At 45.2% G+C, this 17,049-nt stretch overlaps 1 protein-coding gene across 4 annotated transcripts in view; it reads left to right on the top strand.

The window, feature by feature from the left end:
* The first annotated feature begins 223 nt into the window (after window positions 1–223).
* The window catches only part of kat2b (K(lysine) acetyltransferase 2B), a 127,720-nt gene continuing 110,894 nt past the window's right edge, over window positions 224–17,049 (top strand). For all 4 annotated transcript variants that reach the window (XM_041183467.1, XM_041183469.1, XM_041183470.1 and 1 more), the window contains exons 1-3: window positions 224–623; window positions 8,166–8,292; window positions 12,166–12,311. In XM_041183467.1, the coding sequence (XP_041039401.1) occupies window positions 354–623; window positions 8,166–8,292; window positions 12,166–12,311 (543 nt within the window). In that variant the 5' untranslated portion in view covers window positions 224–353. The remainder of the gene's footprint in view (window positions 624–8,165; window positions 8,293–12,165; window positions 12,312–17,049) is intronic.

Genomic DNA, 17,049 nt, shown 5'->3' with positions numbered 1-17,049 from the left:
GAAAATGATTAATTTAATTTCTTGCTGATAACTTTCGCTTTGATTGTCATTGTGTCGGTGTTTCCATTATGCAGCCATAAATGAATTTCGACATGTTGCTATTTTTTCTGATCGAAGTGAATGGAACAAAAAAAAATGAATGGAAAATAACCTGGTGTGCGCCTGTGTGACAATTTGAGCTCTGTACCGCCCCTGGAGGGGTGCTGCTAAATGCTGAGGACTACATACTGTACAAGGGAGGCAGGGCAGTCAGTGAGCTGCCACCACCATCGCTGTGGTCACCATTCCAGCCCGGATCACTTCCTTAAAAAAAAGCACAACACTGCTCTGCACGTACAGAGCAGCTGGGAGCCATGGCGGAGAGCGGCGGCGGAGGAGGAGCGGGCGGTCTGCAGCAGGGATCGCCGACGGTGTGTGTCGGCTCCTCGGACCCGGTGCCCCCCGTGCCGATGTCGCTGGCTGTGCCGGTTGTCAGCTACGCCGTGGTTGCGGAGAGTGGCCGTTTGGCCGCCGCGGGAAGTCAGCAGCAGCAGCGGGAGAGGATCGCGCTGAGGAAGGCGCAGCTCCGCGGCTACCCCCGGACAAAGAAGCTGGAAAAACTCGGCGTTTATTCCGCTTGCAAGGTACCAACTGGAGCCTGCTGCTCCAAGAAGGGGCAAAATACGGGGCCCGGCTCTCGCAGCCAACAAACTAACTCGCTTTTAAAACAAGCTCTGCAATGAAGTGACATATCAGAATTAATTTTGTTTTGAATGTATTCGTGTCAGGTCGGCGTCGGCTTGTTTTGCAATAGGGGGCGGGTTTGTTTCTGTCTCTGGCGCTTATGTGTTGTAAACAATGTTAGGATCGTTACATGCTGTGTCATTTTCTAGAACTCGATGACAGGTTTTAAGATTGTAATGTAATGTTCGTGTAATTTTCTCGCATGCTGGTGTGGCAGAGTCGTATGTGTACTGTAAATAACGTCACTGAGAAAGTTTTTATTTCAGGTTGACTTTTGATACTGATGAATTGCCAAAGCCAATACATTTCTTAGTTGCGATAATGTTACTTTCCCTTTAAAAAGAAGTGGAACTAAATATAGATCTCGGGGATAATCATTTCTCTGGCACAGAAATTGCAATGCATTGCAACCCCGCACCCATTCGAAGTGATGCAAACTTTGTGCTACCTGCTCATCTCAACGATTGCGGCGTGTAGCCCAGCGTGGCTGAGTGGCTGCACCTACCGCAGGAGGTCCAGGTACGTGCCAGGCTAGCACACGTTATAGCTCGCCTGCATTTTTTAAAAGCCAACCTGTATCTCTTGAGATTGGAGGGGGTTTGGGGGGGGGGGGGGGGCGGTGGGATGCATTCTGGCTGAAGCAGGTGCAACTGTTCGGAAAATGTTTCAGAAAAAGGGGAGTACCAAAGGAGCAGCAGACCAGGTTGTTTGATGCAGCACTGGCACTCTGCGCGGTGGAAAGGTGGAGATATCATGTTTCCACAGGGGAACACAAAGCCCTGAAAGCATAAACTGCAATTGAAATTGGAGAATGTAACCATGGAGTCTGCTCTGAGGGTCTGTCTGCAGTGCCACAGAATTCAATGACCTCACATGAGTGGTCAAGTTCAGTGAATGCATTTTTAAATGCCATCTCTCACCCACTGGACCACCAATGCAACATACCGCTCAGTTCACCACACCTGTAATACTCATCCATTAGCTCTCTAGCAACCAAGGCTCATGCCTAACATTCATACGCTCCACTTCATCCTCACACTGTTATCACACCTCGCAGCTCCCACACACATCCAACTATTCAGGTGACATGCAAATCAACCCATTGCAACGCACTCACAAAGACTTCTCTCTTGTGGGACAAGGGCACACATGATGGGGGGAGCAGCAGAGAGCCAGTGAGGAACAGGCACAACTGCATCTCTTGAGTGACTTCGAGAAGATGGTGCTGAGAATATCCAGAACGACAGTATGTTCCTGCCTTATGCACCTTCCCAAATCCTATTAGATACTCAAGAACTGGGGCCTAACCAGTTGGTGCAGCCTTATGATAAAGGAGGTAAACAAGAGCCAAATTGTCCCAGATTTGCACTAAGTGCAGTAGCAGGTGGGAAAAAGGACGTTTTACCTGCCGGCCGCAATGGTGGCTTTTCGCACCATATCATTTATTCTTGGCATGTCCTGCCTCATTAATAATGCATTCACGGGGAACATAGCAGCTTGCTGGGGGGGCAGGCTCAAATTTGCCCACCACGCCATGACCGCAGCACCTCCTTGCTCCGGGCACCATATTTATGTCCTCATGTCCTCAAACTTCATGTCCTCAAACCAAGATGGCTTCAGTAGATAGGTGGCCCCCGAAAGCAAATAAGATGGCAGCCTCCAAATTTAGTGACACCTCTCTGGGGCACCTCTGGCCGGTACGATGTCCTCTACCCCCACTTTGGCCCCAGGAAGTCTACCAGGGTCACCAATCCAGCCTGGGAAGCGATGGCAGCAGCAGTCAGCGCCACCGGAGCACAGAGGAAGTCAGCCATACAGGCAGGAAGAGGATGAATTGTCTCATCTGTTCCACCAGGGTAAGTCAACCATCTCATCACTCTTAACTCACAAACCCATCACGGGGATCTGACGCTTCAGGGGACAACACTGCTAACACTCACACACACCCTCACATCTCCATCAGATTCATATCGTCTGGAGCTCATGTCCTCATCCCGCCCATGGCTCCGCTGTCCACACAAAAATTCCATACAGTGCCATCCTGCTCACACTGTCTGATCTGTTTTCATGCAGGAGAAGCTGGCTTACAACAGCAGGAAGGGGTCCCAGACCAGGGTGAAGCGGTCTATAATAGATGTCTCACTCACTTTGAGGAGCATATGATCGTGCTGACTAGTGAGGACTTGGACTGTGCCTGCGGCAACAGTGAGGTCGGCAGCGAACGCTCACGTGAGGATCCTCACCCCTCTCTCATTGCAGCTGTGAGTGCTCTCTCTCTCTTGCTTTTGACTCTGCTGCCATGCACTAATTATCTCTACTTTGGTTCATAGGGAGCTCTGCCAAGCGATCGAAACCCTCAGCCAGCCAATCCCTCAGCTTCATCCAGGTCCTCACCTTCAGACAAGAGGACACCTCCTCCATTGAAGAACTGGAAATAAGCAGCTTGGAAGACCCATCAAGCACTTACCCACACCCTGCACCAGTGCAGAGACATGCATTGGTGGGACCTAGAGTAGGCTTGGGTTCACAACCTGGTGATCACCTCATGGACACATGTCTGCAGCAAGAGGAGGCAGGTTCAGTCAAGTTCCCCAGCACTCAGAAGACTGCTGGGGAAGAGGCATCTGTGAGGCCTGAGTCAGATGATGAGTCTCTGGATTTGGCCTTCCAAATCATCCTGGAGAGTCAGCAGAAGGTGAGCGAACATAACGCAGAGCTGTCGGAAGCCCTCAACAGAGTTGCATGCGAGTTGGAGGAGCGCACCTGCCTGCTTTCTGATGAAGTGGTGCCCACATGTGCGCATATGAAGGTCTCCATGGGAAGGATGGTGGGCGCCATGGAGACCCTGGTCCAGCAGAACACAGAGATGCACCTAGATTTGTACTCCATTTTGGTAGCCATGGATGAGTTCCTGCAGTGGCAATGCGAGAGGGAAACAAGGTACCGCAATATCCGTCCAGATGCTCCTTCCCATCAAGGAGTCAGGCCGGGGCCCTTGGGTACCCAAAGGAAGGAGGAGCGGCAGCTGTAAACCCTGGGTCATCCACTCAGGAATTTCAGAGGCTGTCCTCTCCCTCGGATTCCCACTCACAGTTGGACTTTCCTCTCCCCCATCTTGCCGATTTTTGGCTTTCTCACCATATTGTCCTCTCACGCCTGCCATGACGCCCGACACCAATGGGCAGCAAAATTCTGGCCGATGTCTGATGAGGAAACACTGTCACTTGATTTGACACCCACAGCTACCAACTCAGATATTGGCATTATGTGTATTTTAGAGGGTAAAATAGAGGTGAGATTGGGTCACAGGGCACAAGTGGGCTGCAGCCAGGACAGAGGGAAAGGGCAGCGTTTGTGCCAGCTTCCCAGAGGGAGAGATTGCAGATGAATTCTGCTGAAAAGTACTAGAGGATGTCACGAAGGTGTCATGCAGGAAAAAGCTAATGGGCACGTACACAAAAATGATTGGTGCATTGGTAGCCTTGCTACAGACTGTTGTCAATGCCAAGGAGCATGGATGTGTCTGGCTCCAACTTTGCACAGTGCTTCATCCAGAATTTGGAACCTATCCTTTCCAGTGTGGAAATGGTAGCCAACTCCATGATAGCATTTATGGGCCCAGCTGTGATGCAGCATCTGGTGGCTGATGTCTCAGTTTCCTTTGCAGTACAGATAGAGGCCACCCTATAATGCTGCAGTGGAAGCTCAGGCTGTGGTCGTGGGACCCATGCTTGTTGCCATGCAAGTTCAGCTGCTCAGTCTCAGCAGTCAAGCAATCTGTGCTGAGGCACAGCCCCAGGGCAGTGGCAGAGGCTCCATGGTGTAAAACCTGCACTCTCAAAGCCACTACCAGGATTACCAGCATTCATCACCATGGTTCTGTGTGCATGGTTGTACACCAACTGTATGTTAAAGGAGTGGAACCCTTTGCAATTTCTGTGCATCTCTGAGTTGAAATGTGGCATTTGCTGAACAACATGGGGAGGATCTTTCGGTCAGCGAGCAGGGGTGGGGCCACGTAAAATGATGCGGGATGACGTTGGGCAGAACTCCTGATGTCACCCCGCGTCATTTCCATTTTCAGGTCGGTGGGGGCATAGCCAAATCAGCAGTGCGCCCGCCAACCTGTCAAGGGCCTATTGAGGCTATTTAAAAAGTACTTAACATCATTAATGGACCTGCCTGTCCAACCTTAAAGTTGGCGGGCAGGCTGGGAGTCCTGGCGGGCTTAAGAAAAAGCATGAAACCTTATCCACTTGTGGGATGAGATTTCATGAGGGTTTTTAAATATTTAATAAAGGTTTCAGTAAAAGTGATGTGACAGTGTCACATGAGGGGACATGTCAGGGAAATTTTGATATTGTTTCTTTAACATTTTTAAATTTGGAGCCGATCTCCCTGAAGAAGCACAGCCTCAGGGAGATCAGTGTGCTCTTTCACGCCCCTGCATAAAAGAATGCACTCCCGGCTGAGGGAATCCTCCCCCCCTCGCCCGCACAGGAAGCTCACAGTGCTTCCTGTGGATGTCACGCTGGGCAGGCCTTAATTGGCCTGCCCATGTAAAACGGCGGCGCAGCCCCAATTGGGGATGCCGATCGGAGGCGTGCTTACCCACACCCGCTCCTGTGCTTTCTCTCTTCCCCCCCCCCCCGCCCCGACCCCGATGGGGGAACATTTTTCCCCATGTGTGCAGTCAATGTCTTCCTGCACCATGGAGAATCCCTCTATTGAGCTACCCTGCTTGCTCTTTCTGCTTGTCTCTTAGAGGGCTTCACTGACCTGCCTGATGCAGCTGTGCCAGCATTCTCAGTTCACCAAGTAATGTCGGCTCTACATTTGTAGGATCCAGAGACATGGAAATTGAGGGTGATGATGACTTGCAGATATTGTTGGAGGAGGTGGCACAGCACAGTGACCACCTCCTTGGTGAATTGTGTGGTCACTGCTCCTGGCTGAGAGGAGGTAAGAGAAGTTATCTTTGAATAACCTAGGTGGGTACAGCCTACTATTGAGAGCCTTCCCTCTCCTCCCTTTGCACACAGTTTCTGTGCTGGCCGTGCTCCATATTCCCCGTAATTCTGCAACCCAACAGGGACTGCAATTGTGGATGCCATGAGCAGGAGCAAGATTTCTGCTCAGAGCCCTTCAAGTTCCACTCAACTTGTTGCAAAGGTCCAACACCACATCCTTCTGACTCCCAACAACTTGTTAAAAGTTCTTCCCACAACCCAGAACATAATACTTCCACTAACACTGTAGCAGCAGCAGAAACAGTCAAAAACAGCTCACATGGAAGTTCCATGCTGATCTCCTTAAATAATGCTAGTGGCTCTGGGGGAGTTCTTCATGTGTTCAGAGGTGCACGTTTCAGAGGAAGGCATTAATAGAATTTGTGAGGTCCAAAATATCAGATCAGGCACTAAATCATCATTTGACACTGGCTGACATCATGATCTGTCCACTCCACATGCTTTCAGTGCATGTATGGCACAACTGTATTTTCCCCCCATAATATGGCAAGCCGTGCTGGAAGTGGCAGGGATCTACTGCCATTTCTAGCCCCTCCAGGCTCCCATGGTGCTGAAACCAGCAGTGCTACAGAGCCCTCCAAGCCCAATTTTGCAGCCAAAGTATCTTTCAAATGATTAGGTGATGGCCCAGAACTTCCAAGGAGTGACAATCACAGTTGGATTGCCACTCCCTACTCCTTTTTGCTTAAGGTCTGGAACTGCACATTTCTCGCCTGGTGAGAAACCTTTCAGCCCAGGCCTGGGGAGAAACATGCAGCCCAGCAGCTCCTGAGTCCTTCCAGTGCAGGGCGGGAGCATCGGGGGAAGTGAAGCCACAACCCATTTTTTACAGCATTAGCTGCCTTGATGCAGTAGTTTTAAAGGTCCCAGTGTTTAAATGTCACTTTGAGAAGCCAGGGAGAAGGTAAGTGTATAAGGAAGGGTCGGGGAGTGGGGTGGCTGGGTTGTGGGGGGGAGATGTAGGATGAGTGGTGGGTGGGTTGGGAACATGGGGCTTTCGGGGGAGGGTGTCAGTCAGAGGGCGGGGGGTGGTCAGGGAATAGGGATGGGGTGGGGTAGTCAAGTGGTGGGGGCCTGGTTGGGGAATCTGGGATAGCCAGGTGGTTGGGGTTATTTGGGTGGTGGGGTTAGCCAGGAGATGGGTGGGTGAGGGGGTGGTAGTTAGGTCATGGTCGGAGTGTGTGGGGGTATCAAGGGGGTGGGGTGGTGTGCAGTCAGATGGTTGGGGAGCATAGTTGGGGTAGCAGGGTAGCCCGGTGGTGGGGGATAGTTGGGTGGTGATCAGGGTGGGGGCTAGCCAGGGGTGGGGGAGTGGTGGGGTTTGGCCAGTAGGGGAGGGGTGATCGGATGGTGGTTGGGAGAGCGTTGCGGTAGTTGGGGTAGGGGGCATAGCTGGGTTGGTTGGGTGGTTAGTCGGGGAGTGGGGTGGTAATTAAGGGGCAGGTGTCTTTGGGTGTGGGGGTGCAGTTGGGGGTCGGGAGAATCGTCGGGGGTCGAAGGGTCAGGTCAGTATCATAGTTACCCAGGAATTAGAAGTTGTTTTAATCCTCCTAACTTTTCCTGGGTAACTATTCTGCAAAAAGAGCTGGAACTCTGATTTAAAACAGAGTATCGGATGGTTTCTGATGCACCTTAATTGTCTATCAGAAGTTTAAATGCAATCCTTGTGCGGGGACTTCCTGGGGATCCCCCAGCACATCTTCAGGGGTACTTTGGTCGTACGGCCCCAGGTGGGGGCTGTGGTTGGTTGAATTAATTCATATACAATCTACTTTGGTTTGCTTGTTGTTCGAGGTAATCAACTTACAACAAAGTATTAAGGAAAAACTTGAATTTGGCACTGAAGTAAGCTGAGCCTGGATGAGTACTCTGGAGAAGCATTCTGGAGAGAATTTATTTTGTGAAATGTGTGCATACAAATATAATTTAAATCAGGCACTGTATTACAAAGTCTGAGGTAACAAGGTGATTGGAAAGGGTAATAATGTAGAGAACATGCTTCAATTTTCATCTCTGTTTCCTTTTATCAGAAAAAAAATAAGATTCCAAGTGCACATACTGAATTTCACCAAATCCTGCCTTCAGGGAGCATGTATTGATTGCACTGTAAACTGAATATGGAATTAAGCAGATAGTAACATTTTGTAACTGCCCCTTTGACTGCATGTAGGTATCTAGTTTGTTTAAGTGAAATTGCAGAAAAATATGAGCACTTTTAGACTCAAGTTATGTAAGAGGTACTCTGAATTTTCACCCCTGCCAGAAAAGACAATTACTTTTGAAGTATTTGCTCATGATTTGCTTTTTAGTTATATCTTTTAATCAATGAATTTTAACAATGTATTTAAATATAGAAATGCTACACTATAGAAGATCTGATATGTATGACATGACTGTCCTGTACCCCTTTAGGCCGAAGAATCCTGCAAGTGCAATGGCTGGAAGAACCCAAATCCCCCTCCAACTCCTCCAAGAATAAGCCTCCAGCAGACAGCAGTCAGTCTTACAGAACTGTGCCGGAGCTGTTGTCATACACTAGGTAAGCATAAAGCTTTCTCCCACCCACTTTCTGGCTAGGAATGAATAATGCAGTCTAATCTCTTGATTTAAAGTTGTTCAATTCAAATAATCTGAGAATTTCACTTTATCTATACTGCAGTTTATCAGTACCAATAGAAAGTCCTTTGCTACTTTGAGCCGGTTAATAGTATTTTCCAATGGGAAGCCTATGGAGCTGGTGTAGTAATTTTAAACTGAAAACACAAGAGTGGACAGTTGTACATTATTATTATTTAAAGTTGTATTGCACTTTCTGTGCTTACAAAGTTGTTAGATTTGTGATTCAGGTGATATTGGTTTCCAAGTATTTCTTTAAAAATATATAAATATTTTAACTTAACTAAATCTTTGTTAGCACTTTAACACCAAATTTGCCAAATCTAACCTATTGCCTTAAGACCATTGCCCACAGATTTGTTTTCCTTAAAATTTCTTTGGTCCTTTCAGAAATGCTGTCTCTTAAAAAAACAACTGAATTGTCTTACAGGCAGAGTGTTAACACCCTGGGCAACAGCAACCATGATCTGATTTCACTTGGCATAATCTAGTATAAACAGTGAACCAATTCTGCATACTAGTATTCAACTGGCTTCAGAAGAGGAAACTTCAAGGGAATAAAAGACTTTAAACTAGTCAGAGGTAGTAGTCAAGAAAACCTCAGTTCAGAACAAATGGGGTACCTTCAAAAACATTTAGCTGAAAGTACAAAATATGTACATACCAAGGACTAGTAAACACAAATGTGACCTGCGGCTATCATGAGAAAAGGAATAGAAAATCTATTAATATCAAAATGCACAAAATCAGGTGTATAATTTGCATTTTTTAAGCTGAAAATGTAAGAGGTTTAGTTGTACACATTACATTTCTACATTGGCTAACTTTGCTAAGGGGATATGGTCTCATTTTACAAGAGATATAATATGGCTTTCAAGGTTTCATTTAGTTCTTTATTTTGGAACTTTTTAAAAAAAGTCTTGAGTGTCCGGTGGATGCCTAGGAAATATGTGGAAATTGTAGCCTGTGGTAACATTATAAAAATGGGAAAAAAGTTAACTATGACTGAAATTGGGTGTATGTTTGCTAATGGTCTTTTAACTGAGCTGGATGAATTACTCAGCATAGCACACTGCCTGAAAGAAGAACCCCATGCTGGCTTCAGTCACTCAGTTCTTTTCAACTTGACGCTCATCATTCTGCATGGCAGGTTTCATCATCAAAGGAACACAACGCTTAAGCTTTGTTTTTCCTTCTTTTAAATTTTTGAATGCCAAATTACACCCAACATCTGAATTCTGGGAGCAATGGCCAGAAGGCGCGAGTAGTATTAACACCAATGAAGTAATAAAATATATTGGCACTATTTGAAGATGAATTTGAGGAAAGCTGGATAAACACACTGAATAACACATTGATGATGCATATCGTAGGAAAATAGGTTTTACAAAAAGGCCGCTGATAAAATGGTGGTGGGGGAAGGAAAAAGGAGGAATTGATGCACAGGTGTTATTTTTATATTGGAATTTCAAATTCCTTTAACTTTTCTATCTAATCCTGCTATTATCAAATTTCTGTAAGTTCTCCATTGTCAATATTTTATATTTCCTTTATATCTGTCAATCTTTTCAGTTAATTGTTTTTTTACAATATCAACACTAATTTGCTTTTATTTTGCAGTGTTACTTGAATAGGGCAAATTTACATCACTATTCAGCTGTCTTTGTATCTGGACATTTTGCCATTTTTTTTCAGTGGGCAGCTTGCTATTGTAACTACAACCCCACCCAAAAGCTGAAGACCTAGATTGAAATTGCTGCTTCCTCTAACATTTTGACTGAATGAATCTTGATTTTTTTTTTGTTTTTGTTTTTTTCACAAAGTCCTCATGATAACAGAATGCTTAATCTGGGATAGGAGAAGAAAGGTAGATAAAATTAGCAGTAAAACCCACTCCTTTAAGACCCTCCAGAATCTCAAGTGCTAACAAGCACACAATCTTCATCTCTAACCTTGTTTACATAATGAAAAACCATTCTAAGTGCATACTTTGCTCATTTTACAAAGCCAACAGGCAACATTTGGGTGCAAGTCAAATTTAATGTTAAGAATCACACGGAGACAAACAGAATTTTAGAGTCAGGGGGTGTTAAAATATATCCTCAGCCCACCAGCAACCTTTGTCAATGCATGGAACTGAGATGGCAGGCAAGGACACAAGGCCGGGGATACATAGAGGCAGCAATGAATGTTTAGATAACTGATTGTGGAGCATAGATGGCTGCTGAAATTAAGTTGATGCTACGTCAGATGTTTGCAAGGATTTTCCTCTTTATCTCTCAACAGCACCACCTCGTAGTTTAGCATGCAAGAAGGTCCATTAACTTTACAGGTCACACTGACTATTATCGTATCTGCACAAGCATAAATTCAGTGCTGCATGGTAGGTGCTGGTGTCCTTGAAACAAGTGGTAAATTTTGGCTTCTTGCCCTCTGCCGATCTTTCTTTGAAAAGGCCCATTCCCAGTTAGGCTTGCCAAAACCCACAGAAATGATGAGTGGCATTTGGTAGGTGTGGCCAAACAGGCAACACTGGATCCTATTCACCCTGGAATGCAAGTCCGTACAAATGCTGCGATTGGAAGGCTTCTGTGGAGTTTTCCAGCATAAGATTTAGACAGACAATTTCTTCTCAAGGTGTGCCATTAAGAGGTCTGCTACCACAGCTCACATTGGAAGGTGGAGTTTTCTCCAACAGTGGCTGACAAAGCATTGTTGCAGGTGCGGCTGACAAGGCCGAGAGAACCTCGCGAGCGACTTGACTTGCCGGGCATCCTTAAATAGTTCCTCTTTTCCTCCAAATACTAAAAGATTTCCAATGGCAAAGACTAGTACCAGAAAATAGAAAAATAAATAAATAAATAATTGCACCTGACTTAAGAAAGCCTAAATGCCAGCTGGGAACAAAAAACTACAAGGTGGGCCATTAAAAGATTTAATGCACTTACCTTGAAAATGAGTAGGCCTTTGAAATGCCCTCCTGCCTTCATACCTACCTGAGGCCTTATCTTCCATCAGTTTTCACTTGGTGTGCCGGAGACTCAGCATCCAGAGTTCTCTGCAAGTTCTTCTTTTCCCCTTCTTTTGATACAGTAATGAAGCTCCCACCTGTTTCTGGCAGGAGATTCAGACATTCATCACAGGCCTGACAAATATTCAACTTTTAATAACTGAGTGGGAATCTAGCGATGCTCAGTCCTACCAGATTTTTGTTCCTTTTCCACCTTGCATCAGCCAAAATCAAGATGGTTGTGATATGGCAAATACTGTCTATCTGTTTTATAACTAAATTTAATCTGCATTTTATTTCAATCACTTTCCATCTCTTTTTTTTAGCACCTTCATTGGTGGGATAGTCTTAACATTGCTGAATTTTTAGATTTGTTTGGACCTTTCCATTTATGTTTGTAAGCCAACTTGATTTAAAATAACAGAATCATTTAGCAAGAAAATTGAGAGCTCCAGTGCATTTACTAAATGTGCTTCTAAATTGTGTGGCCAGGAAATAGTCAATCCGTTTACAGCACTTGATTTTCCCATTCTGGTTGGTGGTCTTGTGATTTTGTTTTAATGGGGTTGTGTGGGATTTGTAAAGCCAATACTGGTCAAGTTCTGTCGAAGGGTCATGAGGACTCGAAACGTCAACTCTTTTCTTCTCCGCCGATGCTGCCAGACCTGCTGAGTTTTTCCAGGTAATTCTGTTACTGTAATTTCTTTGTTTACCCAGAGGGAAGTGAAACCCTTTTAAAGTTGAAGTGCAAACCAAGAAGAAACATTGTACTGTTGTGTTTTTCAGCTGATCACGTTTCCCATTTGGAAAATGTATCAGAAGAAGAAATGAATAGGCTACTTGGAATAGTACTAGATGTGGAGTACTTATTTACCTGTGTCCACAAAGAAGAAGATGCAGACACAAAGCAAGTTTATTTTTACCTGTTCAAAGTAAGTGAGATAGATAATTTTCCATTGTATCTTATTTTAAATCTTTGACAATTAAGTAGGTACCTAATTCTTTGAAATGTTTACTCAAATAACAATTATTGATTTTTAAATCGCTTCTGTACAAACTGTTAAATACCCTCTACTAAATAGAATTCACAGGGCTACTTGAAACCTAGCAACAGCTTTACCAACAGTAAATGTTTGGTGGCTATTTATGTAAGATGTATTTAATTACTTCACCAGTCATTGCCAGGTTCTGCTGTGGCTTCGGGGGACCAAGAATCCGTAAAAAGGCATTTTGAGACAAATTGCAATAGATATAATAAGTAGAAAATAGTATCGTTACTTACAGAATGTTTTAATGCATTTAATAGTGGCTAGTGCCAAAATTGGGAGAGCTGATGTGCCTCATGGAATCATATCTTACAGAACATCACCATCCCTGGGTATGTCCTATCCCACCGGCAGGACAAACCCAGCAGTGGTGGCGGCACAGTCAGGATGGAGTTGCCCTGGGAGTCCTCAACATTGACTTTGGACTCCATGAAGTCCCAAGGCATCAAATATGGGCAAAGGAACCTCCTGCTGATTACCATGTACCACTCTCCCTCAGCTGATGAATAAGTACTCCTTTTTGAACACCACTTGGAGGAAGCACTGAAGGTGACAATGGCGCACACTATACTCTGGGTGGGGGACTTCAATGTCTATCACCAAGAGTGGTGTGGTAGCACCACTACTGACTGAGCTGGCTGAGTTCTAAGTGACATAGCTGTTAGACTGGGTCTACAGCAGGTGGTGAGAGAACCAACAAGAGGGAGAAATATACTTGACCTCATCCTCACCAACTTGCCTGCCGCAGATGCATCTGTCTATGACATTATCGGTAGTAGTGACCACAGCACATTCGCTGTGGGGAGAAAGTCCTGCCGTCACATTGAGCATACCCTCCATCATGTTGTATAGCATTACCACCGTGCTAAATGGGATAGATTTCAAACAGATCTAGCAATTCAAAACTGGGCACCAATGAAGCCATCAACAGCTGCAGAATTGAACTCGAACACAATCTGTAACATCATGGCCTGGCACATTCCCCACTCTACCATTACCATCAAGCCAGGGAGTCAACCTTGGTTCAATGAGAAGTGCAGGAGGGCATGCCAGGAGCAGCACCAGGCATACCAAAAATGAGGTGTCGACCTGGTGAAGCTATAACACAGGACTACTTGCATGCCAAGCAGCATAAGCAGCAAGTGATAGACAGAGCTAAGCGATCCCACAACCAACGGATCAAATCTAAGCTCTGCAATCCTGCCACATCTTGTCGTGAGTGGTGGTGGACAATTAAACAACTCACTGGAGGAGGAGGCTCCACAAATATCCCCATCCTCAATGATGGAGGAGCCCAGCACATCAGTGCAAAAGATAAGACTAAAGCATTTGCTACAATGTTCAGCCAGAAGTGCCGAGTGGATGATCCATCTCGGACTCTTCCGGAGGTGCCCAGCATCACAGATGTCAGTCTTCAGCCAGTTCGATTATCAAGAAATGGCTGAAGGCACTAGATACTGCAAAGGCTATGGCCCCTGATAATATTCTGGCAATAGTACTGTGCTCCAGAACTTGCCGTGTCCCTAGTCAAGCTGTTCCTGTACAGCTACAAACTGGCATCTACCCGGCTATGTGGAAAATTGCCCAGGTATGTCCTGTACTCAAAAAGCAGGACAAATCCAACCGACCAATTACCACCCCATCAGTCTACTATCGATCATCATTAAAGTAATGGAAGGGGCCAGCAACAGTGCTATCAAGCGGCACTTGCTTAGCAATGACCTGTTCACTGATGCCCAGTTTGGGTTCCGCCAGGGAAACTCAGCTCCTGACCTCATTACAGCCTTGGTTCAAACATGGACAAAAGAGCTGAACTCCCGAGGTGAGGTTAGAGTGACTGCCCTTGATATCGAGGCCGTATTTGACCGAGTGTGGCATCAAGGAGCCCTAGCAAAATTAGAGTCAATGAGAATCGGCGGAAAACTCTCCACTGGTTAGAGTCATACCTAGCACAAAGAAAGATGGCTGTGGTTGTTGGAGTCAGTCATCTAATCTCCAGGACATCACTGCAGGAGTTCCTCCAGCCATCTTCAGCTGCTTCTTGAGTGACCTTCCTTCCATCATAAGGCCAGAAGTGGGGATGTTCACTGTTGATTGCACAATGTTCACCATTCACAACTCCTCAGATACTGAAGCAGTCCATATCCAAATGCAGCAAGACCCGGACAATATCCAGGCTTCAGCTGACAAGTGGCAAGTAACATTCGCGCCACAGAATTGTCAGGAAATGACAATCTCCAACAAGAGAGAATCCAACCATTGCCCCTTGATGTTCAATGGCATTACCATCACCGAATCCTGCACTTTCAACGGCTTGGGGGTTACCATTGACCAGAAACTGAACTGGACAAGCCATATAAAAACTGTGGCTACAAGAGCAGGTTAAGGCTAGGAATCCTGTGATGAGTAACTCACCTCCTGACTCCCCAAAGCCTGTCCACCATCTACAAGGCACAAGTCAGGAGTGTGGTGGAATACTCTCCCCTTGCCTGGATGAGTGCAGCTCCCGCAGCACTCAAGAAGCTCGACACCATCCAGGACAAAACAGCCCGCTTGATTGGCACAACATCCACAAACATTCACTCCCTCCACCACTGACTCACAGTAGCTGCATTGTATACCAAGATGCACTGCAGGAATTCACCAAGGCTCCTTCGACATCACTTTCCAAATCTATGACCACGACCATCTGGAAGGACTGGGCAGCAGATGGATGGGAACACCACCCTCCAAGCCACTTACCACCCTGACTTGGAAATATATCGCCGTTGCTTCACTGTTGTTGGGTCAAAATCCTGGAACTCCCTTCCTAACAGCACTGCGGGTGTACCTAAACCACATGGACTACAGCGATTCAAGAAGGCAGCTCACCACCACCTTCTCAGGGGTGAGAAATAAATGCTGGCCCAGCCATCGAAGCCCACATCTCGTGAATGAATAAAAAAAAAATTCTGCCGTACATAGCTCAAATTTAATGTTCGTGCACATTGGTTAGGGTTGCCACTTTGGCTGCAATCTGGACATGAATTGCATTCAAAATTGCACCAGCTTTCTAAAATGAATTCCACTCAAACTCATTTGCATATCACAGAATGTAATATATTCAATGAACCAACTCCATCAAGCAGTGTTTCAGAACATAATTTTTTTTTAATTGCGTGAAAAGATATTTCTTGACATATTAGGCCAGAGGAGCCGAGTGTGGAATTAAATCAGGCCTGCCACCCCTGAATGCAGATTTGAGGTGGCCGCAAGGGCTGCCAAGTGCCAGCATGGGCTGTTTAAAAGGGCTAACTCAGTTCTCTGGGACTTTGCCCCAGTTATTTTGTTAAATATAAATATCTAAATATTTATTACAGCCTTTACTATAGTTAAAAAAACTCTCCCATGAAAGCCCATTCAAAACTTTAAAAAAAAATTCAAGTATTTAATCCCTTGTGAAAACAAAGAAAACAAAGAGACTTGTCTTCATAACCCTACATCAAAGTCCTTTAAAAACCTCTGACCTGTCAATCAAACTATAATCTTTCAACACCCCTGCTCGGATAATTGTAGCTTGTGGAAAGCAGCCAAATGTTAATAATAGAATATATACAAAATACTGCCGATGTTGGAGATCAGAAATAAAAACAGTAAGTGCTGTAAAACCTCAGCAGGTCTGGAGAGAGAGAAACAGAGTTAACGTTTCGAGTCCAATATGACTTCTTTAGAACTTCAGCTAACTCTAGATGATACCAGAAATGTTGAGATTTTCCAGCATTTTCTGCTGGACAGATTTTTTTAAACTCTCAGGGTTGGCAATATAAATAACTTCACAGTTTGACAGTTCTACAGATCCTCCCCACCCATCATGAGCCTTTACACCTCCTTCATAAATTCATAACTTCCACACTGCAGGATAAGGCCCTTGCCACAGTGAAAATGGGGTCTGCTTGAACTCAGCACTTGAATTCAGATGGTCCTGCTGAGTTCATATTTCCCTCACCTGTGAATTATGCACTTCCCCCTTTCCTCTACTGGTGAAAATGGGATCTTTCAGAAATGGGGGTGGGACTTCCAGACCCAGATCCGATCCACAATTTTCAAAGGTCCATGGAGCTCCGTTGCTCTGTGAAAGTCCAGCCCACTGCTGTTGCAGTTTTATTAATACAGCTGAAAAATGTTTTTTCACAAAAAATAAGCTTCTTAAAGTTTTTTTAATCAAAGCCCACCATCAGTGAGCGCACCAATTTTAAATAACTTAAAATCATTTTAAAAAACTATACAGGACCTTTTATTTTCATTGGTGTACGGTGGTCAGCTTCTTAGTAAATCAAATATATTTTTGATATCTAAACGCTTTTGAAAGGTCTGTTAGTGTTTTCATGCCTAAAATACACTTAATCTGAAGACCACCTCAAAGGCCCACAGATGGACTCTGGGGCTGTGGCCGCTTTTGTGGGTGGAGCTGGCTTTCAGTGTGAAAAATCATGGAAGCTATTGGGTAGCTGTTTATTAAACCAGTGGAAAAGATTGCAGGAACATAATTTGCATTGGGTGTAATTTGCAGTTAAAATTCCTCAATTCTTTGTTCTAATTTGGTCAATTATGGGCAAGTTGTGGGTGAAAAATAGTGCAATCTAGC

This window comes from Carcharodon carcharias, chromosome 3 (genome assembly GCF_017639515.1).
Source record: "Carcharodon carcharias isolate sCarCar2 chromosome 3, sCarCar2.pri, whole genome shotgun sequence".
NCBI lineage: Eukaryota > Metazoa > Chordata > Chondrichthyes > Lamniformes > Lamnidae > Carcharodon > Carcharodon carcharias.
Note: the sequence above shows the minus strand (reverse complement) of the source record. Positions and strands in the feature narration are given on the sequence as shown.